Here is a 27,060-nt window from a genome sequence, read left to right on the forward strand (position 1 = left end):
GGTTTATACTGGATCCTAAGACTCATCTTTCTCCCATTGCAGTAACTATTCTGTCTCCAGCCTCAAATTGGGCTCAAGATCTGGGATGTAAGACAATGCTTTGCGGGATCATTCAAGGAGGGCTTTCCGAAGAGACGGCACTTGCACCAAATGGGGAACACTGGACCTCTTCTGGCACTCACATCTTGTATTTATCTCAAAATATCTTTGCTTCATTTTTCAAAATACAGCTTTCTCTGCAGCAAATTCTCCTGGGGTACCTGTTAAACTCTCCAGACCATTCAATAGCACCTCTGAGGTGTCTTCCCGTCTCTCTGCCCCTCCCCAGCTCATGCTGTCTCTCTCTGTCTCTCAATAATAAATAAATGTTAAAATTTTTTTTTTTAAAAAAGATCACTAATTCACAGAAATCTCCAGATTAAACAATACCCAAGCTGCTTCTTAAGAATACAAGACTTGGGGCGCCTGGGTGGCTTAGTCAGTTAAGCCTTCCACTTCGGCTCAGGTCATGATCTCACGGTTCGTGGGTTCGAGCCCCATGTCAGGCTCTGTGCTGACAGCTAGCTCAGAGCCTGGAGCCTGTCTTCAGATTCTGTGTCTCCCTCTCTCTCTCTGACCCTCCCCTGTTCATGTTGTCTCTTTCTCTAAAATAAATAAAAACAGTTAAGAAAAAAATTTAAAAAGAATACAAGACTTGAGAATCATTGTTATTGGCTGAGAATTTTGATAATAACCATCCAGTCTTATTTAACTTGGCCTTAAAATATCTGAGTAGGACTTTTTTTTTCTTTTCTTCCTTTATAACCAACAAATGCATTTCTTTGAATATAGTCTCAGCCAGATCCTCAAGACGTGCAGTGGACCAGACCACTCAATGGTTGCGGTTGGGAAGGGGTAAGGATTGCTGTTCTTCCCTCACACTCCCACAGTCAGCACATTTTCTCTCTTCCTTGCTCTGAAAAGCACAGATTTAGGGATTTGATAGACGTGGCTTGAATCAAACTGTCATTTAGCTGAGTAAAAGTGGCCTTGAACATGTTATTAAGCTCCATGTTCTTTGCATATACCAGGAGCAGTAATACTTAGCACACAGCTTCTGCAAGCGTGGTCTTGACCTAAAGACACTCCCTCGGTTGGCTGACGCCAAGCCCATCAGAAGGAAGGCCTGGGAGTAGCATTAATCGATTACTATTTAGTTAGGTTTCTGCCACTTTGAAGGTGTATGTATTCACTACACAATTCCATTCCAAGTCAGCAGCCCCTCACATCTTCTTTGATAAATTGATCAAAGGAATATTAGTGCTGGAGGCTAAATTTTGCTAATGTGGAGCTAGGAGATTAAAATTTTCTTAAGAGAGGCGCCTGGGTGGCTCAGTCGATTAAACATCTGACTTCAGCTGAGATCATGATCCCACGGTTGGTGACCTCCAGCCCTGTGTCAGGTTCTCTGCTGTCAGCGTGGACCCACTCCAGATCCCCTGTCTCCCTCTCTCTGTGTCCCTCCCCTGCTTGGTCTCTTTCTCTCTCAAAAATAAATACGCATTAATTTTTTTTTTCTTTAAGAAATACTAATCAGTAAGGCACCTGGGTGGCTCAGTCATAAAGCATCCGACTTCAGCTCAGGTCACAGTCTCACGGTTTGTGAGTTTGGGTCCCGCATGGGGTGATCATGGGCCCTGCTGTAGGTGAGCTTGAGCCCTGGTCTGCGTGGGTCCTGCTTCTCTCTCTCCCTCTCACTCACTCTCTCTCTCAAAAAAGAAAAAAAGAAAAGAAAGGAAGGAAGAGAAAAAAGAAATACTAACCAATAGAATCCAAGAAAATTTTTCTTGAAAACAAAAGCAGGGTCAACTGGGTGGCTCAGTAAATTAAGCATTGGATTCTCGGTTTCAGCTCAGGTCATGACATCATGTTTTGTGAGTTTGAGCCCCACATCCAGCAGGCACGGTCAGGGCAGAGCCTGCTTGGGATTCTCTCTCTCCTTCTCTCTGTGTCCCTCCTCTGCTCCCTCTCTCTCTCTCCCAAAAATAAATAAATAAAACTTTTTTTTAAAGTTAAAAAACAAAAATAAACAAAAAAACCCAGCTTGTTTCAAAGTGTTAGCGTTTGCTAGGAGGGCATGTTGCCCCATGGGGGACAGTGACATGACCACCCCTTGAGGGATTATTTCTGACGGGCGCTACCGGAGAGGTGTTTGTGGGCCCACACCTCCCCGTGCGCCGGGACAGCGAGCTGTCGCACCGAGTGCACAGCTGGGCTGGCCCGTATGGTCACTGAATGGACAGTCTTCTCTTTCCTTGGGAAAGTGAGAGGGAGACAGAACAACTGGAGTCAAAGTTGTTCATTTACTTGGGTGTTCAATCTGGACAATTTTCTTCCTTTGTAAAGATTGTCAAGAGAGGTCTTGATGTTTTCTTGTATAGTTTCTGCTCCATTCATTTTCTATTGCATTTTTAACATCACAAATGCATCTCTGCTGATAATATCAAGGCATATAAACATAGCCGTTTCCTCCCAAGGATCCTACACAGATCAGGCAACCATTGTTCCTGCACCTTTAATTTTGAGTGGTAACACAGCATCTTATTTAGCTTGACGAAAAGTCACGTGGCATCATGGACTTCCGTAACAGTGAACACATGGTTTAAAAATACTTGCTTGAGATTTCCTCAGGTTTAGTTCCCGGAGGGCAGAAGTGTGAGCTCTCTGTGCCTAGCAGAATTCCAGCGTGGTGGCATCACAAGGTATATTTAACAAACTGATGGGGTGCCGGGGTGGCTCAGTCAGTCGGGCATCCGACTGCTTTGGGTTCTATGTCTCCCTCTCTCTCTCTGACCCTCCCCAGCTCGCACTCTGTCTCTCTCAAAAATAAATAAACATTACACACACACACACACACACACACACACACACACACACATAAACTTAATAAACCAAATGAAGGGTAAATAATGAATATAAGCGGAGCAATGGAAGCAGTTCTGAAGTATAACACAGCTAGCGGAGCAGGGGTCTTGTGAGCTCAGAACTAAATGTGGGGGTTCTGCTGTCGAGATCAATCCTTATTCTAAGCCGTTTTAGGGGAACTTGCTGAGGCTTGACAGCATGCTGGTGAAAGACAAGGGGTTAGAGGTGGACAGTCAGCGACCATGGGGAAGCTTTCCGCACGTTCAAGACAGAGGACTTTAGCACCGCCTCTGGGGCACCTGAACTACCGTCCTTGAGATCTGGAGAAGTGGACACCCCTCCATGGCCCTTCCTGAGCAAGTCATCCCAGTCCCGAGTCGTCAGGCCAAGCATGATGAGGGGTTTTGGTTATCCTTAACAGGAGTATTTTGTCAACAACACTTGATGTGTGGCTCCAGTGGTGGTCTGTGAACCTGGCTCAACTTCGGATCCATTTTGTAGAACTGAATCGACAGTGATGTTGGTGGGAAACATAAGTAGGAGGTAGATTTTACTTGTCATTTATTTCTTCACGTTTCCTATTACAAGTGCTGTTGGGGGAGATAATCCTCCAGAGGTCTCTTGGAGCCTCTACATGTCTTCCCGGGTCTGCCAGGAACGCAGAGCTCTGACTGCTCTTATCCAGATCAGTACTCAAGGTTGAGTTTGTAGTCAGCAGCCTTGAGGGATAAGGTCATGTCTCACCAGGAAAAAGAAGAGGCTTGTTTACTGCTTGCTGTAGAAGCAGAGCCCTCACCAAGTTCACGTTTCCCAAGCCGCAGAGCAAACCCGCTGCATGCGCACCATCCATTTGTCCCATGGTATCACCTACGTGGGATGTGGGGGCAAAGAGATTCTTGCAAACATGTGCATGCTGCTTTCTGTCATGAGCCATGAAGTCCTTTGTCTCTCAGGCCAGTGGTCTTGTGTTTTCTACCAGTATCCATAACACAGCCACAAGCTAACTTAGCTGCTTATCAGTGGGTAAAATCAAATACTACTTCCTTCAAGTATGTTACTTTTGTGATAGCAAACCAATTGACATTATTATAAAATTATAAATGATCCTTCTCTAGCAAATTGTTGGTTCTCTAGTTAACATTGATTGAGGGGCGCCGGGGCGGCTCAGTCGGTTAAGTGTCCAACTTCGGTTCAAGTCATGATCTCACAGTTCATGAGTTCAAGCCTCATGTCGGGCTCAGTTGACAGCTCAGAGCCTAGAGCTGGCTTCGATTTCTGGCTCCCTTGCTGTCTGCAACCTCCTCCCTCAAAAATAAATAAACATTAAAAATATGTTTTAAAAATTTAAATTCATTGATATGTTTCTATAAACAAATGGCCAAATACCTAAGACAAAAAAAAATGGGGGCCTAAGTCATTACATTGTATGACTATTTCCTTTCAGATTAGAAAACATATATTTCTCAAGCTAGTATTCCTCAAATCTCAGCAAAATTCAGTTTTCTGGTAAAACTAATTCTAGATTGTCTGGGGCCGATCCTTGCAGCCACCCCTTTCTATGGTTGGCATCTTTTTTTTTTTTTTAATGTTTATTTCTTTTTGAGAGAGAGGGAGAGAGAGAGTGAGCATGAGCACATGCACACGAGTTGAGGAGAGAGAGAGAGAGAGAAAGGGAGACACAGAATCCCAAGCAGGCTCCAGGCTCTGAGCTGTCAGCACAGCGCCCAACTCAGGGCTCAAACTTATGAACCATAATATCATGAAAGGAGATGAAATCGGACTGATGCTGAACTGACTGAACCACGCAGGCACTCCCATGGAATCCTGCAGTGATGTCTCCATGTAGCTTCCTATATGCCTAACAGTGGGCAAGGGACTCTGCCCACGCACTGTGCATTCCTCCTAACACTGGCCCTCTTCTTCAGTGGCAGCTAGATCTGCTAGTCTCTCTAGATCTGGAGGCTTCAGCCTCTCCTCCAACCGTGGTCTCTGCCCTTGTCTCCCCAGGGAGAAAGAAGCATGATCTTCTCAGGGTCCTAAAACCATAAGCTCTGGGTTTTTCTGGGGGTGGGAGGAGGGGAGGACATCTCGCATCTTTAGACACACAAAGAAGGCTTCCCTTCCAGTGGAGGTGGGAAAAGAAGCACCAAGATTAATTAGCTGTATTTCAGCAAGTTGTTCTGTAACATCTCTCCACTAACTTTCTAAAAAGTGTTACTATATTTAATACGGCAATGTGGCTTCTTGCTGAACAGTGCTCACTAAGCCTGCCATTCAGGTCTCTGGGACTACATCAAACGCCAGTTGGCAGCTTCATCTCACCAGCCGTCTCAGGGCCTTTGCACTTGTTGACCATCCACCCACTACCTCCTGTCTCCCATCAGCTTGCCCACATGTCAACGTTTCTGTCTCTCTGGCAGCTCCTTCTCTGACTCATCTTAGGTACATGTCCCTTAGAAGTTGCTGTTCTCCAGCCTTCTGACCTAGGCCCCCTTCGAGTCTCACATTGCATTCTCTTGGAGAGGTTCCAGTGGCTCTTGCAGCCCCGCCCCTCTCCCCCCCTCCCCACTTCCACCCCCCAGCCTCATTCCTGAGCTCCAGGCTCCCCTCCAGCTTTCTAATGGACTTTCCTGCTTGTGTGTGACATATGCACCCCAAAGTCAATGGTTCAAAGCATATACTGAGCCTGTTCCCCCAAATCTGCTCCCCATCGCCCTCCTCAAACCCAGTATCACCACATGATGATGCCACCATCCACCGAATTGGCCAGGAAGGAATCAGAAGCTTCTCTTGTAGCCTGTCACTTAGCAGGGGCTTGTTTCTTTGTCCTCACTTCTGTCCCTTCTCATTTACCCTCCGATGCCATCTGAGCCCAGGGCGCTGTCATGTCTTGCTGGGATCACTGCCTCTACCTCAATTAAATCATCTCCTTAAACTACAGCTGCGATCCATTCTTCACTCCACAGTGACAAAGACCTTTCTGAAGTGCATACCTAATCTTGCCTTTTTTGTTGTTTTTTGTTGTTGTTGTTGTTGTTGCGGGGCGGGGGGTGCAGGGCTCATCTGGGATATGAAACCCTTGTCATTTTTTTTTTAAATCTCTGAACACCCCTCAGTGCCCTCCTTAAGACGAAATCGTTATGGCTTCCAAATCCCTTCATGCCCTGCACCCAGCTCCCCATCCTCATCTCAGGAACGGGAACTTCCAGCCTTGCTGTGTGGCGCTGTGTCCACCAGAGGGCGGAGTTCTGCCGCTCAGGGTCCTGAGAATGCAGGGTTTCCCCCAGAGCTCAGGCCTGATCCCTGTCGTATGCCTCAGGCTGGTGAGGGAGACAAATGAAAGAAATGAAGCACTGAAAGAATATCTGTCATTTGCTCCAAATGTTATTAAAATAGGAAACAGGAATAATTAGGGACTCCATTGGGAGGATGGTCAGGTATTGGTTGCTGCCTTTAAAATATATTTATATTGCCCAAAGCAGTAACTCAACTTTCCAGAAAACTTCTCTAATATAGTGAAGACTCCAGAACTGCCTGTAGTACTGAGCATTCTAAGTCCATCCATCTTCCAACTGGAGTCTCATATTTGTGTGTGTGTCAGGGAGGGAAGGATATTGTTCTCCGGTCTTCTGACTTGTGTTTTGACCTCCTCAGTTAGATATATTGTCTCTTCAGGGCTCAGCGCAATTCTCCTTTCTGCTGGGAAACTTTCCCAACTGCCCCAGTCTGGACGAAACAGACTGGCCGTGAGATGCGCGCCTCCACCCCAGCAATCTCCTTTCTGCGCCGTCATGCTGTTTTCACAGTAAACTAGTTCTCTATGCCCGTCTTTATGACCGGCTCCTAGCAGGTGCACGGTGTTTACCTGGGCCTGTGTAAGCCATCCAATACATGTATTGTGTGACCTTTGACCAGTCATTGCTTTCCTTCAAGCTGCAGCTGTCTCATTATTTCAGAATTACGCAGCCTACAATAGTGAGAAGGCTTAATTAACTACGTGTTTTATGCATATTCATAATAAGAATAGGATTATTAAGCAAAGGACTATATGGAACATAAGAACCTGTATATTTGCTCAAGGGTTTCCTCTCCAATTTATGTCCTGGGGTATCTGCAGAGAGTATCAGTCAACTGTAAAAAGACAAGACTTCTATAGGAAAACGCATGGACCTAGAACTTCCGGCCTTGCGGTGTGGGACTATGTCCACCAGAGGGCAGTGTGACATCATTGTTGTGGAGCTCTGGCCTTCAGGGCCCTGAAAATGCAGTGTTTTCCAGACAGCTCACAAGCAGCTTCCCCAGCGCCCCCTCCACAGCCATTTGGATGAAAATCTTTATAAAATGTATCACACGATCTTCTAGGCCTTAAAAGAATATTGTTATCATTGTTTCCTGTGAGTTAGTCTCACCATTTTCTGTCATTGTATTAGCTTAACTCAAGACCAACGCTGCTTCCCAGTCCTCATGCAGAAAAATTGTCTAAAGGAAGGAAGAACTTGCCATATAGTCTGTGGATTCATGTTTTAGAAATAAAGTGGATTGCTTTTCCTTTGTAAAAGCAAAATAGACTTATTCCAGAAGATTTAGAGGGAAGAAACGAAAGAGTAGTGAGACCCCCTCCCTGACCCCTTATTCTCACTAACTTTGTCCCCCTGCCTGTATTTATCAAAATTTAGGATATTCCAGGTTTTGTGCTGGGCCTCAAAAGTACAGAGGTGAATACAGTGATGAGCTTGCCTTTAGGGAGTGTGCTGTCTGGTGGGGAAGGCGATGGACAACCAAGAGATTATTGTAATCAAGCATAACGAGTGCTTTAATACAAACCTGCACCGCGTTTCTTGCGAGCATGCAGCGGAGGCTCAGGGAGAGGAAATGCTTTTCAGAAGAAGGGCCAGTGAAGTTGGATTTTGAAAAATCATGTTTGATGGGCGGGCAGGTAGAGGGAACAAGAAATCAGCTGACAGAAACATGCCTTCCTCTTTAAGAATCCTTAGTGATAGTAGTATTCTGGCCTCCGCACGGGTTTGTGTTGTAAGCACCCAGCACAGTGCCTGGTACGCAGTAGGGGCGCAGGTGACGTTTGTTAAGTATACCAGTATGAACCTCTGTGACTTTGTCGGGCTACTGATGTCCCTATAATTTTTGTCCCTGTGCTACTAGCCTCTCTCGGGTGTTCACGTGGCCTGCTCCTTCGCTTCATTCAGTTTTCTGTTCACATTATGCACTTCATTCTCTTACCCTTCAGAGCACTTACTATTGCCTGATGTCATATTACACCTACTGTTTGTGCTCAATGAGGGCAGGGGCCTTATTTTGCTCACTACTGGATCTCGAGTGCCTAATACTTCTTAAAACACAGGAGATGCTTGATTAATATTATTTTGAAAACATAAAAAGAATGAGTATTAGAGTTATCAACCTTACTTTTGCTTTGTGATTGAAAATGCATATACAGGGGTGCCTGGGTGGCTCAGTCAGTTAAGAATCTGACTTCAGGTCATGATTTCGTGGTTCATGGATTCGAGCCCCACAGCAGGGTCTGTGCTGACAGCTCACAGCCTGGAGCCTGCTTTGGACTCTGTGTCTCCTTCTCTCTTTTTCCCTCCCCAACTGGCACTCTGTTCTCTCTCTCTCTCTCTTAAAAATAAATAAACATTAAAAAGTATTTTAAAGAAAAATACATATGCATGTGCGCATGTGTGTACGTGCGTACATACATAGATAGATGTACTTTTTTGAGTAAATGATAGGGTAAGGTTGCTATAGTGTTTGGGGGCATTTATTGGAACATCCAATATTTTATTAGAAAATTCACAAAATAAGAAAAGAAAGAAACCCAGTTATACCCGTCTCGCTCCCATTCTCTTCCTCTTATTTATTCCAAGGAGACAGAAGACACTCATTCATGACAGGTGGCAGCTGTCAAAGGAAGCTCCATGCTCGGAGGGGGGGGGGCGCGAAACCTCCCACCATGTGACCCGGGTACTACAGGTTCAAGTTTACTTTTCTTCTGCAGGGAAATTGGAAAGACCGAAATGAGCTCACCCATCAGCGTTCCCTCCAGCGTTCCTCGCCAGGTGGTATTTTACAACTCTGAAAGTTACAGAAAATGGGTAGTAATACAAGTAACTCTTGTCCATGGAACGCACGTGGGGTCTGGAGGAGTGTGAGGTCATCTTGTGGCGTTTATTTGTGAGTTCAGTTCACTGCTTATCTGAATGTAAGCGCGGACAGCGTTGAGTCTCCTCAGTGGGTCACATAACACCCTCTTGTTTTCCTCATTAAATAACGAGCTGCATGGAACATTTCACAAGCATGTATTTTATATTTGCATGAGAGTCATGATTTTACATTTTTAAAAGAACAATCATTTAACATTAGCCATATATTAGAAAAATATCACCACAACTTCCCTCTTATATGCAATGCATCATTTCAGTGGAAGGACTCATTTGCATTTTTCTGGTAAAGGAATTTTTTTTCATTCCTCTGACTTAGGGGATGGAGTGGGGGGCTCTATCCTCTCCAGACAGCAAAGATCAACAAGGTGCCCTGAATGGTGTTGAGGAATACTTTTTGGTCCTTAAAGACTGGGCATTTCTCATGAACGTGTTACTGTCCAACAGCCAATCACAAGCTTGCCTCTCTGTGCTGGTGATGCTCTTCTACACAGTGTCCCCAGGATAGACTGTGTGCTGTGCCTGTGTGTGTGACAAGACTTAGGAGAAGAATGTGATTTGCTGGTAAGGACTGTGGCAAGACTTACAGCAAACAGAACGTTTGTTTCCAAGAGGAAAGGGACAGTCTTCTCAACAAATAGTGCTGGGCAACTAGATATCCACGTGCTAGAGAGAGGAATTGGACCCTTACCTTACACTCTCTCGAAAACTTAACTCAAAATAGATTAAAGACTTGAACATAATAGCTAAAACTATAAAATTCTTAGAAGAAAACTTAGGAGAAACCCATTATGATGCTGGATGGCAATGATTTGTGGGAGGTGACACCAAAAGCACAGTCAACAAAAGACAAAAGAGATAGGGGTGCCTAGGTGGCTCAGTCGGTTGAGCATCCGGCTTTGGCTTAGGTCATGATCTCATGGTTCATGAGTTCGAGCCCCACGTCAGGCTCTGTGCTGACAGCTAGCTCAGAGCATGGAGACTGTCTTCTGATTCTGTGTCTCCCTTTCTCTCTGACCCTCTCCTCCTTGTGCTGTCTCTCTCTGTCTCTCAAAAATAAGTTAAAAAACATAAAAAAAAAGACAAAAGAGATAAACTGGACTTCATCAAAATTAAAAACTTTGGTGCAGCAAAAGAAACTATCAAGATGGCAAAAAGACAAAAGGACATATATATCTGATAGAAGATTAATATCTGGAATATATATGAAGAACTCCTACAACTCACCAGAAAAAAATCCAATTTTTAAAGGAGCAAAGAACTTGAGTAGACATTTCTCTAAAGAAGACATACAGATGGCCAATGAGCACACGAAAAGATCCCCAACATCACTCATCATTAGGGAAATGCAAACCAAAAAAATCTCAATGAGCTACCACTTCACACCTATTATGATGACTATTTTCAAAAAAAGAAAAACAATGAAAGAAAGAGAAAAGAACAAGTATTGGTAAGGATGTGGAGAAACCCTCCTACATTGCTGGTAGGAATGCATAATGGTGTGGCAGTTGTGAAAATGTTTGGAGGTTCCTCAAAAAGGGAAACATTGCATTATCACATGATATAACAGTTCCACTCCAGGTTGTGTCCCCAAAAGAATGGAGAGTGGAACTCAGGTACTTTTATATCAATGCTCACAGCAACACTATTCACCATAACCCAAAAGAGGAAGTAACGCAAATGTCCATCAACAGATGAATGGACACACAAAATGTAGCATACACACAAGGGAATATTATACAGCCCTTAAAATGAATGAAATTCTGATCATACCACAACACGCTTGAACCTTGAAAACATCTTGTTAAGTAAAAGAAGTCAGACATAAAAGACCACATATCGTATGATTCCACTCATACAAGGTACCTAGGATAGACCAATTCATAGATGGAAAAAGTAGAATAGAACTTACCAGAGGCTTGGGAGAGAGTGATGGGGATTGAATGTTTAATTGGTACAAATTTCTGTTGGGGATGATATTTGGGAGATGAGTAGTAGTAATGATTGGGCAAGACTGCAGTTGAATTGTCACTGAATTGGACGCTGAAAAATAATTAGGGGTGTGTGGCTGGTTCAGTTGTAGAACAGTCTGACTCTTAATCTCAGGGTCATGATTTCAAGACCCACATTGGATATAGAGCTTACTAAAAATAAATAAATAAAAATAATTAAGATAGTAAAATTTGGGGCATGTGGGTGGCTCTGTTGGTTAAACATAAATAAGACTCTTGATTTTGGCTCAGTAACGATCTCATAGTTTGCAAGATTGAGCCCCACATCAGACTCTGCACTGACAGTGCAAATCCTGTTTGGGATTCCCTCTCTCTCCCCCTCACTCTCTGTCCTTTCACTATTCACACTCTCTCTCTCTCTCTCTCTCTCTCTCAAAATAAATAAACTTTAAAAAATAGTAAAATGTATGTTATGTATATTTTATCACAATAACACACACACGCACACAGAGAAAAGAAACAAATTGGTATGTTACTGGAAACAAAAAAGCTGAAAAAAAATTAAAAAAGAGTCCAGGCACAACTCAAATAATTATGGGAATAAGTAAATATCAAAGACAACGTTTTTGAACCAGTAGGGAAAAGATGTTGGGATCCTGGGTACCAACAAGCACCACCATCCAGAGAAGTGGTGATATCAAATTAACAGGTGTCTGATGTGGGAGTGGGGAGATGTGTTTCCAAAACCTGACTCCACTAGCTTCCAAATGTCTGTAGTTAGTTTTTTATTGATTGACTTTACCCATAGTTTAAAATGGATTTGGGGCATGGGGGGGGGGCCCTGGGTGGCTCAGTTGGTTAAGCTTCTGACTTTGGCTCTGGTCATGATCTCAGGGTTTGTGACTTTGAGCCCCGTGTCGGGCTCTGTGCTGACAGCTCAGAGTCTGGAGTGCTTCAGATTCTGTGTCTCCCTCTCTCTCTGTCCCTTCCTTGCTTGTGCTCTGTCTCTGTCTCTCTCTCAAAAATAAATAAGCATTAAAAAATTTAAAAAATACTAATAAAACAAGATAGATTCCGTATACCGAAGCACGGGGGATTTAAGGACAATGAGACAAGGAGACCCAGGGCCCAGAGCCACCGCACCTTCCTTCTGTTGTTTCCTCTCTGCAGATTCTCTCAAGAGGGCCCCTCCCTCCCGTCTCCCTCCTGGGAAACAAGGCAGCGGACCTGCTGAGCCGCTTTCATCTGCTGGAGAAGTGACCCCTCCTCCTCAGAACATACTTCCCTCCCCGTGTTCAACTGGATTAAGTTTTTCTCCAGTTATTTCAGTAGCTTCCCAACTGGTCCCCTTGCATCCATCCTGCATCCATCCTCTGTCCGCCTCTCTGTGCTGCAGCCAGAGTGATCCTGCTAATGTGAGATGACAGTGTCCCTCTGCCCAGATGCACTGCAGTGGTCCTTTTCACGCAGAGTGAAACCAAAGTCCTCGCAGAAGTGTGCAGGGTCTGACAGAATTCAGCTTCCCATTCTCTCTCGGACCTCATCACCTGGACTCTATCTGCTCAGGCACACCGGCCACTTTGCTCTTCCTCTCTGCACCATGCAGAGCAGGGACCCTCTCAACCCAGGGCCCTTGTGTGTGCTGTTTCCTGCGGCTGGGAAACACCCTCTTCTAGACACCCACGTAGCCACAGGGCTCCTTCCCTCAACTCACTCAGGTCTTTGTTCAAAGTCTACCTTCTTGTAAACCATCTCACTTAAAATGGAACAACAGCAGGTGCCACTCTGCCTGTTCCTTTCTGCTTTGTTTCCTTTCAGAGAACGGATCAGTATCTAGTGCATAATATAGTTCTATTTCCATGCTTAGGTTTGGTTTGTTGTCTGTGTTCCTTTTAGAGTGTAAGTTCCACAAGGTAGGGAGTTTCTTACCTCTTTGGCTTATTGGTATGTGATAAGTACCTAGAATAGTGCCTGGCACATAGTAGGGCTTACTAAATGTTTGTTGAGTGGATGGACGGTCAACTGTTAACTCTGTGTAGAGTCAACCATTAAAACCTCTTGAGCAGGGCACCTGGGTGGCTCGGTCGGTTAGGCGAGCGACTTCGGCTCATGTCATGATCTCGTGGTCTGTGAGTTTGAGCTCTGTGCTGACAGCTTGGAGCCTTGAGCAGTCTTCGGATTCTGTGTCTCCTCTCTCTCTGCCCCTTCCCCACTCATGCTCTGTCTCTCTTGCTCTCAAAAATAAATAAAACAGGGTGCGCCTGGGTGGCTCCGTCGGTTGGCCATCTGGCTTTGGCTCAGGTCATGATCTCATGGTTCGTGGGTTCGAGCCCCACGTCAGGCTCTGTGCTGACAGCTCAGAGCCTGGAGCCTATTTCGGATTCTGTGTCTCCCTCTCTCTCTGATCCTCCCCTGATTGTGCTGTCTTTCCTTGTCTCTCAAAAAAAAAAAAACACATTAAAAATAAATAAAACACAAAAAATATTTTTTAATTAAAAAAAAAGTCTTGATCAAGCAAAGCTGATTATTACTTATTGCAGCAAGTGGAAACACCACCTTGATAGAGTCAAAGGGGAAAGTAGGGGAAGGTATTTATAGAGTTTTGGAGTCTAAGCTCTCAAAATTTAAAGTGGGTTTTTCAAGGCAGGGACCTAGCTGGACCTGAGCAAAACGCCGCCGTAACAGTCTAGGACTGGTATACATGGCGGCGTGAGGGTCTTAAGGCATGTTTTTATGAGCAATACATTGTCCTGATAAGTGACTTACAGGCTCTGCGAACAAACCGCTTTCTTGATAAGACAGCTGTTTGCCCAGATAGCAAACCACCCAGGTAACTTCATTTACGACAGTTTTCTGAAGCACACAGCAAAGTCATTAGTTTACAGTCTTCTCTTCTGTTGCGTTTATGTTGATGCAGGAGGTCTCCGCTCTTAACATCAATTAATGTGTACAACTCAGTGGATTCAAACATGCTTAGCCTTGCTACCTTTTTTGGAAACAGCATCTTACTGTGGAAGTCTAGGTCACGGACAGATAAACAAGGGAACTGCTATCTCTGATTGAGCTGAGAGAGCCCAGAATCTGTTGCCCACGCTACCACTGGGCCCTGCAACATTTGAAAAGCTAATTCCGATTTGGAAAGCAGAAGGCACTTTGCGTGACTATATCCATCCTCTTTCCAAACAGTGCTTCTCCAAACATTTTTTCAAGGTCATATGTTTACCTAGCTTTTGTTACAGAGTGATTGATGATAGGCTGATACAGGAGTAGTGGGGATGTCCAAGAACTGGCATGTCCATTCTGACTGGCTGGTGCCCCTGCTAAATACTGCTAAGTATCTGACTACCAGACATGATTATATCTACGATGGAAAGATATTAGAGGAGGCAACAAGGAAGGACAATTGCAGGACATGTACAGAAGACGGGGTGGTGTCTTTGTCCACATTCGCTCCTCCGTGAACCAGTGGAGCAGGCTCTGTTGAGAGGCAACGTCAAGCTCAAGCTGCTCATATTTGACAAATATTAAACTTGTGCACATTTAAATACAAAGATGGCTTTTGGCGGGTAACTTCTAAGGTGGCCCCCAATAATCCCTGCTTGTGAGTACTCTTGATCCTGTGGTCCTCTCCCCTTGAGTGCGAGCTGGACCTAGTGACTTGCTTCTAATGAGTAAAACATGGCAGTAATGAAGGGCTGTCACCTCTGAGATTAGATAACAGAAAGCCTGTGACTTCCGCCCTGCTCACTGTCTCTCGCTAGCTCACGCAGGGGAAGCTGCCATCCGGTTATGCCCTATGGAGAAGCCCAAGTGGTAAACAACCGATGTCTCCAGCCAGCAGCCAGCAAGACTTGCTGCCAGTCGTGCGAATGAGCTCGAAAGTGGATCTCCTCCCAGGTGAGCTTTGAGAAGACTGTGGCCCCAGCCCACAACTTGATCGCACCCTGGAGAGACAGCCTGAGTCAGAGCCACTCAGCTCAGCCTCCGCTGGGTTCCTGACCCACAGAGCTGCTAGACAACAAATGTTTGTTGTTGTAAGCTGCACCGATGGATTTTAGGTAAGCAGAAATATGGGAGAAGAAAATAAGATGCTTCACGCTCATTCTTCTCATTTTGTAAGACTCTACAAAATAATATTTTCATCCTTAGAAGAGGGGGGACATCAGGAATGACTTCAAAATGTTCACAGAGTCCTGCCCTCCTGTGAAAGTCTATCTATTATTTCTCTGCCCCTACCCATAGGTCCAGTCCCAGGAAGAGTGATGATCAAGCTGTTTGGTGCTTAGTTAGCCCAGGAAAATGCTCACCACTACCTGTTACAATTGTCTCTCCTCCCTTCTTCCTTGTCTCTCAAAGGTTTGAAGTCTCCTTTTTGGGTGGGCAGAAAAAGTCTAAAATTTAGCTAATCTGTAACTTTGGTTATGTAATTCCTTGTTATTGTAGAATAAATTCCATTTTAATCAAGGAAGTTAGAAATAAAATAGAAAACCCTGTCTCTCTTCATGGCACTTTGAATTCTGTCCTCCAAACATGGTCTTCTTTTTCAGGCTGATGTAAAAGCTCATGTACCTGCAAGATGACAAAGTCGAGTACATGGGGGGCAGGCTGTAGCAGTTGTTTTGTTTCGTTTTGTTTTGGGGGTTGCTTTCATTTTGAGCATTTGATTTTCATGCCAGGGTCAACAGAAAACTATGGAAGACTTTAAACCAGGGCAAGGCAATGGGTGAGGTATATATGTCGGAGCCACCTTTCAGGCTGCTAGGTGGAGAACTGGAGGGATCTGGAGGCAGGAAAACCAACGAGAAGCAGGTGCCGTGGTTTGCAGTGATCCTGAGGAGAAAGGATGGTGACCTGGATTAGAGATACGGATGACAGGATGAGAAAGTATAAGGATTCTGAGATAATTTATGGTACTATATGTAGTTTAAGGAACTTCGCCTGAGGAGAGACAGGGAGACATGAAGGATGGCCCTGAGATATTTGGTGTTAAGCAACAGATTGGATGTTGAAGCCATTACTTGAGAGCCAATACTGGGGAGGTGGTTTGGAGGTGAGCGTAATGTATTCAACGCAAACATGGTGAGTTTGAGGTGCTTTGGGACATTCATTCAACGGGAATGACCAATAAGTAATTAATAATCACATTACTCTGAGTGTGAAATCCTTCCAGTGGCACACCATTGTCGAGGGTACAAATTCCAAATTTCTTGGCAAGACTTACAATTTACCCTCTTGGATTTCATTTCTGACATCTATCCCAGCCACACTGCCCAGCCCAAAGTCAATTTTAGCTTGCTCTTTGGAGTCTCAGGGACCCCTGTGTCAACTGTTATATCAGGAGCTATTTTCTTTTTCATGCACTGAACAATGAGTGAGGGCCAGATAGCTGGTAGTGCTGGGATAAAATGGTGAGCAAGAGATGGCCTCGTCCATGCTCTGGTGGACGGGTGTTCTGTCGGGTCTAGACAGTAATCCAATAATTACACAATTCTAAATTAAAATTAAATTAAATTAAACTAAATTAAATTAAATTAAAAACTGAATTGCAAATGGTATCAGAAGTGCTAATGGCAGCTACCTACGAAGGATAAGAGCCTATAATGGGGTTTTGAAGTAGCAAAGTCTGAGAAAGTGAAGACAGAATTGATTCACTGAGGAAGGAAAGTGTTCCAGGCTGAGAAAACGCCCTATGAAGGGGTAAACCTTGGCACATTGTGGGGAACTAGAGAAACACACACTTTCCCTAAAGTACTTAGGCCAGGGTTGGGGTTTATTCGTGGGAGTGGAGAGGAACAGGAAAAAAGAAAAAACCAAACCAAACCAACCAACCAACCAACCAACCAACCAAAAAAGCTCTTGGCTAATTTGTCCCAGAGCAGCCGCCGTCCGATCTCACGTAGTCGTGACCTCGTCGCACTGACTATTGGGAATTGTAGTCTTGACCTTGGCGAGTAGACATGGCGGCCTCCGTTGCAGGTCCTTGCGCGGCCGCAACTGACCTGTCTCGAAGTTTTCGAGCTGCCAGGGCGCTGCTTCCTGCGCTAGCCTCCGTCGCCTGGCGTAAGTGGAGCGGGGCTTGCAAACCGGAGAGAAGAAGGAGCTCGGGGCCAGGCTCGAGGGAGGCAAGCCTAGAAGTCAGGGGCAACCCTCGTGGGACCGCGAGTTGGGGGAGATTGCAGGGTCCGCGGGAGTTCAGGTCGAGTTCTGTTGACCCCTGTCATTCGCTACCGCAGGGGCCCGACTGGGGCCCGGCCGACAGCAGAGCACTGGACCTTCGGAGCCGGGCGCTTTCAAGCCGCCGCCGAAGCCAGTCATTGTGGACAAGCGCGGTCCCCCTCGTCTGGAAAGGAGGTGAGGCCGGGGCTTGGGCGGGGATCCCGTTTTTTTGGGTCCGTGCACTCGCGAACCTACCTTTACTCTGGAGATCTCGGCTCTAAAGATGAGCTGGAACCCCCACTGCACGCTTGTGTGCATGATTCAAGAGCTCGAGGGCGAGGGCAAAGCTCAACCACCTCCCCTTTTATCCCAAGCTAGCGTTAAACTTTCTCTGCAGCCTTATTAAGTCAGGACTTCAGGCAAGGATTCCCCCGATTGGAAGCTCTTTGCTTTGGCATTTGGCTTGAACCGAGGATTTTTCTCTGAAGTACATAGTATTTTACTTGTTTGATGAGCTGATCATTCCTTGCCTCGGTGGAAATGGATTGGCCAGCACTCAGCCTGTGTTCCTTTCCCAACTCAGGTGTTTTAAGTTTCCTGAAAATGCTATTGTGTAATTAAGATTTTCGGCCAATTTGTTAAATTTGCTTTTAAAAACTGTGCTTAAGGGGCTTCTGGGTGGCTCAGTCCGTTAAATGGCTGACTCTTGATTTCCCACCCAGGTTATGATCTCAGGGTGGTGAGATCCAGTCTAGCATCGGGTTCTGGGCTGACAGATTGGAGCCTGCTTGGGATTCACTCCCTGTCTCTGTCTCTTGCCTGCTTGCGAGCATTCGCTCTCTCTAGCTCTCTCTGTCTCTTTCAAAAATAAATAAATAAACTTAAAAAACAAACAAACAAACAAACAAAAGACCATGTGCTTAAAAGCCTGGTTCAAAATGAATGGTGGTAACTTCGGAGATATCTGTAAGTTTGGGTGCCGTAGGACTTGCAGAATGTCTGTGTAGAGTTGTATAACAACCTTATTAAAAAGCCAATTTTAGCAGGAAAAACTTGGTGCGATTTTGACTCTCCCTTGGTGATTGGATTATCTCTGCATGCCTGTGTGTGTTTAACACTGCAAATATCCTGTTGTTCTAAGTTGAAATAACATTGAATTTACAGAAGCTAGAGATTCAGAAAAGGTTTTCTTATACAACTTTTTTTTTTGAGTCGAAAAAGGACTATCTCTCTTAAATGGCAGCACTTAATATAATTCAGTTAAATGGGGATGTAAGTTGTGTTAACTACTTTGGGAAGCAGTTGGACAAAATTTAGTAATTTTGAGGTTGTGTATACCTTTCCACCCAGTCGGTACACAAATTAAAGTAATACGTACAAGGAGACATGTACAGAAATGGACACAAAAGGTATTGGTAACAAACAAAAATGTATAAGTAGCCTAGGTACCCATCAGTAGGTGAATAGGCAAATGCATTTCTATTATGAGCATTATAAGGCAGTGAAAAATGAATGAACTGGAGCTAACATGGATAAACTTCACAAATACGTGTGGAGAAAAAACAACTTACAGAAGAATCGATATAGTATGATAGGATTTCTATATTGCCCAGACATGCATGCGTATGTAAAGTATAAAATGTGCAGGAGATATTCTCCACATAGCAATCAGACCTAGCTTTTCCAGTAGCCCTACAAGCTGACATTACATACCTCCCGATGAGATAGAATAAGATGATCACGTCTATAACATTTTTACCCAAAATGTTTAACCTTGGTCTAGGCATGTGGAAACAGTAAACAAATCCAGAATCTAGGGATTGCGTATGAGGCAATAGGCTTTGGCTTTTCAGAAAAGTCAGTGTTAGAAAAATACAAAGATGGGGAACAGTAACAGTTTAAGTGACTGAAGAGAGGAATACCAGATATAATGCGTGAAGCTTGATGGTAGCTTGGATTGGGCAACAAAAGACCTTTTTCAGGACAATTAGGTACTATTAGTTTAGATATGTTTAAATACGAACTACATATTAGATTTTATTATTGAATTAGTACAGATGTTCTTAGGTGTCATAAAGGTATTGTGAAAAACGTAGCAGAAAGTCCCTATTTTTAGAAGCTTTCTAAAGTATTCGGAGATGACACACCTTGCTATCTGACATTTTCAGATAGTTCAGAAAAAAGTTACATGTACATATAAAGCAAATATGTCAAAATGTTGGCAGTGGGTGAAACGAGATAGAGTATATCTGGGGGTTCATTGTATTACTATTTCAACTTTTTGGTAGGCTCAAAAAGTTTCAAAGTAGGGAATGAGTGTCGCAGATCATCATCAAGAAGACATGGCCGCTGACTGACCCTTGGGCTGAACCCTACTCCTCACGCCTTCCCCTGTCCTTGGAATGTGGGCTCTGCTGGCCGTTGCTCCTCCCAAAGGCTGCTCCAAGGACACAGCCTGGAGATGACGGTGTGGCCTACGTGGTACATGTGACTGAGACCACGTAGGGCCTCTTTGTAAATTTTTAAGATTTGGTGTGTTGCTGCCACCCAGGAGAAGCCCGTATGTGGGTTCCCTTTGCCGTTACTGAAACTGTCACCTACCCACTCAGAGTGGCCTGCCTCTTTCTTCAGTGTCTCCTTGTCCCTCGAGTTTGGGGCCCAGCCTCAGAGTACACCTGGGAAGTTCCTGAGAAGCGGCTGAATCAACAAAAGGAAGGAACTCATAGGAATAATCATCACTAGATTTAATGAATTACCCCATAGTAATTAACTGTGGGGAAGGGAGGGGTGCTCTGGGGCTTCAACTATATTGATAATTTATTTCTTAGGATGGGTGATAAGGACATGAATTTTCACTGTAACGTCATTTATGCTTTGAAAGAGGTTAGCTTAGGGGCACCTGGGTGGCTCAGTCCAATGCCTGACTCTTGATCTCAGCTCAGGTCTTGGTCTCAGGGTCGTGAGTTCAAACCCTGCCTTGGGCTTTGTGCTGGGTGTAAAGCCTACTTAAAAAAGAGAAAAAGAAGGAAAGAAGGGAGAAAGGAAGGAAGGAGTTAGAGAAGAGGAGAAGAGGGAGATTATTTTTAAAGTTGGTTTTGGTTAATGATTTATGTTTATATTTTACCAGTGTAATTTATCTTAACACACAACTCAATGTGAGGCTTGTGGTGTATGGCCACAGATAGGCTTTGTAGTCTGACGGACATGCCTGTGTTCAAGTCTCGACTTGGTAGGTTTATAGCTAATGTAACAGTAGGTCAGTTGTTTACCTTCTCCAAGCTTCATTTTCATCTGTGAAAAGGAGACGATGACATCACACTCGCCTGATGGTTGTAAGGATTAATTCATGCTCTCGGTGTCATAAACCTTTAACAGGATACGAGGTGAGTACTCAGCTACTTTCATGAGCATCGACAGCAATTTTAGAAATAATCAACTTTTCTTAGAGAAGAAAGAATAAAACATGTCAACATCATAATCTTTCTTTTTTTTTTTTTGCTACAGTAATAGTTTCTCTTTTAAGTTTGCCTGTAATTTTTTAAAACGTATATTCCTCACAGGTTCCTGAGTCCTGAATTTATTCCTCCAAGGGGAAGAACAAATCCTCTGAAATTTCAGATAGAAAGAAAAGATATGTTAGAGAGGAGAAAAGTCCTCCGTATTCCAGAGTTCTACGTTGGTAAGAGCTGCATGCTTTCATTGTCGGTGGTGGGAGGGCTTGGTGTGCTTCACCCCGGGGTGGGGGGTTTTCACAGATCTGACTTTTGGCCGAATGAGGTACTTATTCCTAATATATTAAAATATGTAGGAATTTAGGAGGTTACCTAGAAGTGCTGTTTGTGTGCGTCTGCACGTCAGGTAAACGTTCACTCCTCCTTTGCATCCGTAGGAAGCATACTTCGCGTCACTGCAGCCGACCCGTATGCCCGCGGGAAGAGCAGCCGCTTCCTCGGGATCTGTATCCAGAGAGCGGGAGCGGGCCTGGGAGCCACTTTCATCCTTAGGAATACTATCGAAGGACAAGGTAGCTTCCGTTTCATTAGAGTGATATTCTGGAAAACGGTATCTCAGGATTCCGTTTTGTGTTCTGCGTCCCCGGGGGGAAACTTCTGGAACTTGGAAGTGCAGGGGCCTCCGGGGACGGCCGTGGGGGCTGTGGGCTCAGCGCGGCGTGAGCAGGGACGCTGCTGAATGCGCAGTCGCAGTCTGCGCGGCGCTCCCCGCCTCCAGCAGCGTCACGGGAGGAGACAAGTGACTAGACGCAGTGCGCGCAGCGTTCACTGCAGGGGTCAGTAACGCGGGAGGACATCAAGATAAACATAATGATGTGTGTACGTGTCACTTTCTCCTAAAATGAATGCCCCCGTTTTGCTTTATAGTATGATGGTCACCACAATAATTGTTTGATAAGAATTACAGGAGTTTTTAAAAAGGCAAAACTTGTTAGGCCTAATAAGACAGAGGCCCAAGTGGCGAAATTCTGGAAAGATTATGAATCAAAATGGCAGAACAGTAAAATTTTCTTTTTTTCATTTTTTAAAAAAACGTATACTTATTTTTGAGAGAGCGAGCGAGCACCTGAGCAGGGGAGAGGCAGTGGGGTGGGGGCAGAGGGTCTGCAGCGGGCTCTGTGCTGACGGCAGAGAGCCTGAGCCGGGGCTCACCCTGCAGTGACCTGTGGAGCGGTGCTCGAGTGAGCTCAGCAGGACTGACCAGTTGCGGAAATGTGTGCCTTCCCTCAGGTCATGTGCTGGGAGAAGCCTTGTAATAGAAAGACGTGATCATAGGTGTGAGTTAGACGAACCTTGGTTTGATATTCTTTCTTAAAACAGATAATTGGGCGCCTGGGTGGCTCAGTCGGTTAAGCATCCGACTTCGGCTCAGGTCATGATCTCACGGTTTGTAGGTTCGAGCCCCGTGTTGGGCTTTGTGCTCACAGCTAGCTCAGAGCCTGGAGCCTGCTTCAGATTCTGTGTCTCCCTCTCTCTCTGCCTCTCCCCAGCTCACTCTCTGTCTCTTTCTCTCAAAAATAAAAAAACCTAAAAGACATAAAAAAAAAAAAGACCAACCCTGAGATAATAATAATTTCTGCCTTAGGGTTGTGGTCAGTTGTGGGTGATATTGTACATGAAGTGCTGAACACTGACTACTCCAAAAATGTTCACTCCCTGTTGCCTCCCTCTAAGGGTGCTTTTGACTATTAGAGCCTGTCTCAGCCTTCCCCATTGATTCTCTTTCTTTGGTGGTTTCTTCTAGTCCACTGGCTTTAAATACCATCCATATGCTGAGAACTCCCAAATTAAAAAATATATATATATGTATATTTTTAATGTTTGTTTATTTTTGAGAGAGAGACACAGAGCATGAGCAGGGAAGGGGCAAAGAGAGACATAAACAGAGAATCTGAAGCAGGCTCCAGGCTCTGAGCGGTCAACACAGAGCCCAGCGCAGGGCTCAAACCCACAAACCGTGAGATCATGACCTGAGCCGAAGTTGGAGGCTTACCTGACTGAGCCACCCAGGTGCCTCGAGAACTCCCAAATTTAGACCTTGAGGACTGACCCTGTCCAGGTTCCAGTTGTACAGACAACTGCCTCTTTGACATTCCGGTTGGATGTCTTTTAAGCATAGGACAAGTTCAGAATAGAATTATTTTCCTCACAGTGTGTTCTCGGTGTTTTCAATGTCCACAAGTGGCACCACTGCCCAAGCATTTACTTAAATCAGAAATTTAGGAGCTATTTTTAATTATTCTCTTTCATATATCCAGTCAAGTTTTCTGGGCTTAATCTCCAAAAAATGCATTCTAGTTTTATTAGGTTCTCCGTTTCCATGGCTACCACTTGGGTCCAGGCTGCCCTGCCTCCTTCCTGCCTCCTTCCTGCCTGCAGCTCTGCTCTATCCCTGCTTCACTTTCCTGGCCCGCTGACTTACTGTGCTCCAGTCTACAAGACCGTTTCTGTTTTTGTTTTTGTTTTCCCCCCAATATGACAAGTTTGTTAAGACCCCAGAGCCTTTGCATTTGCTGTTCTTTCTGCCTGGAGCACTCTTGGCTATTTATAGTGTCAGTATAAACCGTCTTTTCAGAGAGGCTTTCCCTGGCTGTGCTATTCATATACTATTTATTCCCAGCCATAGTGTTACCATTCTGTTTATCTGGACTACATGAAATTACCTAAAATTATGAATCGTGAATGAAATTCTGGTGTGTCTATTTATTATCATCCACTAGGATATAAGCTCAATGAGAGGAAAAGGATTTTACTTATTTTGAGTTCCCTATAGGCACAGTCCCTACTAGATCAGTACCTGGAACAGAATAGGTGTATAGGAAATAGTGGATTAAATCCTGGTATTAAATAGTAGATGTTAATGTTGTTCATACATATTTGTATTTCTCTTGGGATTATTTCAGGAAACGTCAGAATATACTCTTTCCCTTAGGTGTTTGGTGCTACAGAGGCTATATTTTGAACTATGACTTGTAGCATCTTGGAACAGTGAAGCTGTTCCTAGCTTGCCTCGTATGGAGAAACCTAGCATGGTTTTGTTTTTTAATGTTTTATTTAGTTTTGAGAGAGAGACAGAGTGTGAATGGGGAGGGGCAGAAAGCGAGGGAGGCACAGAACGTAAAGCAGGCTGCAGTCTCTGAGCCGTCAGCACCGAGCCTGATGCGGGGCTCCAACCCATGAACCGTGAGGTCACGACCTGAGTCAAAGTTGGACGCTTATCCTGCTGAGCCACCCCGGTTCTCCAAGCCCCAGCATGTTTTAAAACCTAGGCCTTCCTGGGGTGCCTGGGTGGCCCAGTCGTTTGAGTGCCCAACTCTTGATTTTGGCTCAGGTCAGGATCCCAGGGTCATGGGATTGAGTCCCGCATTGAGCTCTGTGCTGAGCGTGGAGCCTGCGTAAGATTCTCTCTCCCTCTGCCCCTCTCCCTTTCTTGCGCACTTTCTCTCTCTCGCTCTCTCTAATATAAAAAATATTTTTTAAAAAGAACTGGTATGAAGAACCCTGGGTGTTGTATGGAAACTAATTTGACAATAAACTACTTAAAAAAATGAAAAAAAAAAAGAACTGGTATGGATTTTTAAAAAATAAATAAACTTAGGCCATCCTTAGGAGAGACTTCTAGACTTAAAAAGTTATTAACTCTTTTTGCATCATTAATCCTGTTGCCCTTAATGTAGAAGGTGAGATTTTATTTGAGTAGCTGGGAAACAAAGAAGAATGTGACAGTGAAGAATTTACTCAGACTTTCTCTAGGTTAGTATTGTCAGGAGTGAAGAGTGGGGAGAAGGGATAAGTGGGAAGGGGCATTAAGGAGACACTTGTTGGGGTGAGCACTGGGTGCCATACGTAGGGGATGAGTCACTGGAATCTACGTCTGAAATCGTTCGTGCACTGTATGTAACTGACGTGGATGTAAATTTAAAAATTCAAAAAAAAAAAAAAAAAGGAGATGAAGAAAACAGATTCTCAGGATCTAATCCCTATTCTGATACTAGACCTTAATATGTTGTGGTCTCTTAACATCTTTTTGGACCAGACCAATAAATAAAAGAGGATTTGAAAAAAAAATAGTATCATAAGTGAAGAGATGAGCGGCTGTTTTTATAGAAGACATTTTGTTTAGACTCTCATTCTAACTCAGATTTTTTTCAGTTTTTAATCTAAATGCACTTTAGTTTATTTCTTTTTCTTTTGATAATCTTCATCTTAAAAATTACAAATTTATGTCACATTTCCTGTGGGCAAAACCCTGTGCTAGGTCCATGATGAAATAGTTTTTACTTGTATGAGGTGTATGCCGGTCTCTGGGTTTAGATGGTAAGAATATGTTTTCTCTCTTTAGGTGTTGAGATCTGCTTTGAACTTTATAATCCTCGAATCCAGGAGATCGAAGTGGTCAAATTAGAGAAACGGCTGGACGATAGTTTGCTGTATTTACGAGATGCTCTTCCTGAATATAGCACTTTTGATATGAATATGAAGCCAGTGGTACAAGAAAGTAGCCACGAAGTTCCTATTAACCAGGTATGAGTTGTATTTGTAGCACTGAAAGCTCTATATTAAGTAAGAGAGAGTCCCCTTAATGAAAACTTTTAGAAGAATTTTTGCTTGGGACTAAACAACTTAAAATATTTTTCTTTTCTTTTTTTTTTTTTAATCATCCGTAGCTGAAAGTAAAAATGAAGCCTAAGCCCTGGTCCAAACGCTGGGAACGTCCAAAATTTAATATTAAAGGAATCAGATTTGATCTTTGTTTGACTGAAGAGCAAATGAAAGAGGCTCAGAAGTGGAGTCAGCCGTGGCTTGAGTTTGATATGATGAGGAAATATGACACTTCAAAAATTGAGGCCGCAATATGGGATGAAATTGAAGCATCAAGAAAGTCCTGATTCTGAGAATCAGTTTGGTTATTTGCAGAGGATGTGCTAACTCCCAGAGGATTTATTTAAAGACCAATTTAATTTTATACATAAAAACATAGTCATTAAATCAACTAAACATTCATTTGTTTGAGTACCATTGCAAAAAAAAAATAAAATGAGCATGTCATTTTATTACTTCAGAGTCAAAGCGTTACCAAAATTCTCTTCATTGAACCAGGAATCTGAACACGGAAGTGGTGGGATGATTATTGAAGTTTGTGGAATAAATTATAAAAAGTCTATGCTATAAAGAGTAATAATAAAGTGAACATTGACGTACCCACCTCAGGGAAGGGGTGAAACAGGTAATAAGATCCAGGAAGGTCAAGAAATAGAACATGTACTAGGATTTGAGAAGATTCTTCTATGTCTGCAACTGCATCCGTCTCTCCCAGTTACAAGCACTGGCCTGACTTTGTGTTAATCATTCTCTTGTGTCACATTTGATTTTATTGCGTACATATACATTCTAAAACAACGTACCTAGTTTTGGAAAACCTGTTGGCAGATAAAAAAGGACAACATTGTCATTACATGAAGGCTTCAGGGAGAAGGTAACAGTCTTGCTCATAGTCTGGCTGCACTTTCCCTCATTGTTTGCAAAAGTCACTTTGAGGTAGTTCATGGCCAAGGTCGTGAGTGAGTCCTGCTGAAAAAGAAGGCTCACCACAGGGCACCTGATAATTGATGTCTGGCAGAAATGGGGTTGGGGAGTAGCCTCCTCTCTGTTTTCTGGTTTTCAGCTCATGAATCAAGCTCCAGCTCCCAGGACAGGTCAGAACAATACTTCTGTAGGACAATGGGAGTATCCTCGCAGTTCCTTGTAGCAGAGACTGGAATGGGAATCTGGCATACAATGACGCGGTAAAACCCAGCCTGCCGGAAATCGGAGGTAGGCTTGCCTGAGCAAGCTGTTCCTCAGGTTAGAAAGAGTTCAGTACTTAGTACACGTCTTAATGAGGCCAACCTCCCGTTTTGAATTAACGCTGTTCAGATCTGCTTTCTGGTGTGTGGCTAATTTGGGATTTGCATTGACTTCTGTGCTGATCTGTTTTCTGGATGTTTTGTTTTTTATTTTATTGGTTACTTATTTTGGCAAAGCACATCTTTTGGTAGCTTCTAGAGGAAGTATGTATGGAGGTGAATCTTTTGAGAACTTGCAGGTCTATCATATTTGATTGATACTTTATAGAATTCTAGGTGTGAGGTAGTTTTCCTCCAAAATTTTAAAAGATACTGCTACACTGTCTTGTTTCCAGTTGCGTTGAGAAATCCAAAACTATTTTGGTTTCTGTTCTTTGTGACCTGAAAGCTTGTAGGTTATCTTCCTCCTCAAGGTGATGAAATTTCACAGTGATGCACTTTGGTGTGGGTCTATATTTATCCATTATGTCTGGTATTTGATGAATCCTTTCAGGGTGCTAACGTGTCTTTC

At 43.9% G+C, this 27,060-nt stretch overlaps 1 protein-coding gene and 1 long non-coding RNA gene across 3 annotated transcripts in view; both read left to right on the forward strand.

Moving 5' to 3' along the window:
* Nucleotides 1–15,538, forward strand: part of LOC115290008 — a 34,170-nt gene extending 18,632 nt beyond the window's left edge. Inside the window, exons 4-5 of one of the 2 annotated variants that reach the window (XR_003907912.1) lie at nucleotides 14,797–15,093; nucleotides 15,278–15,538. This is a non-coding gene — a long non-coding RNA (uncharacterized LOC115290008). The remainder of the gene's footprint in view (nucleotides 1–14,796; nucleotides 15,094–15,277) is intronic. The other variant, XR_003907910.1, reaches the window with a different exon arrangement.
* Nucleotides 15,539–16,960: 1,422 nt separating this feature from the next.
* MRPL19 (mitochondrial ribosomal protein L19) lies at nucleotides 16,961–25,767 on the forward strand. Its single transcript, XM_029937683.1, has 6 exons — nucleotides 16,961–17,095; nucleotides 17,269–17,386; nucleotides 20,752–20,870; nucleotides 21,081–21,215; nucleotides 25,046–25,227; nucleotides 25,371–25,767. Exons 1-6 carry the CDS (start codon nucleotides 16,993–16,995, stop codon nucleotides 25,590–25,592), a joined length of 879 nt encoding a protein of 292 aa, XP_029793543.1. The 5' UTR covers nucleotides 16,961–16,992; the 3' UTR covers nucleotides 25,593–25,767.
* Nucleotides 25,768–27,060: the final 1,293 nt, after the last annotated feature.

Source organism: Suricata suricatta, chromosome 4 (assembly GCF_006229205.1).
Source record: "Suricata suricatta isolate VVHF042 chromosome 4, meerkat_22Aug2017_6uvM2_HiC, whole genome shotgun sequence".
NCBI classification, from domain to species: domain Eukaryota; kingdom Metazoa; phylum Chordata; class Mammalia; order Carnivora; family Herpestidae; genus Suricata; species Suricata suricatta.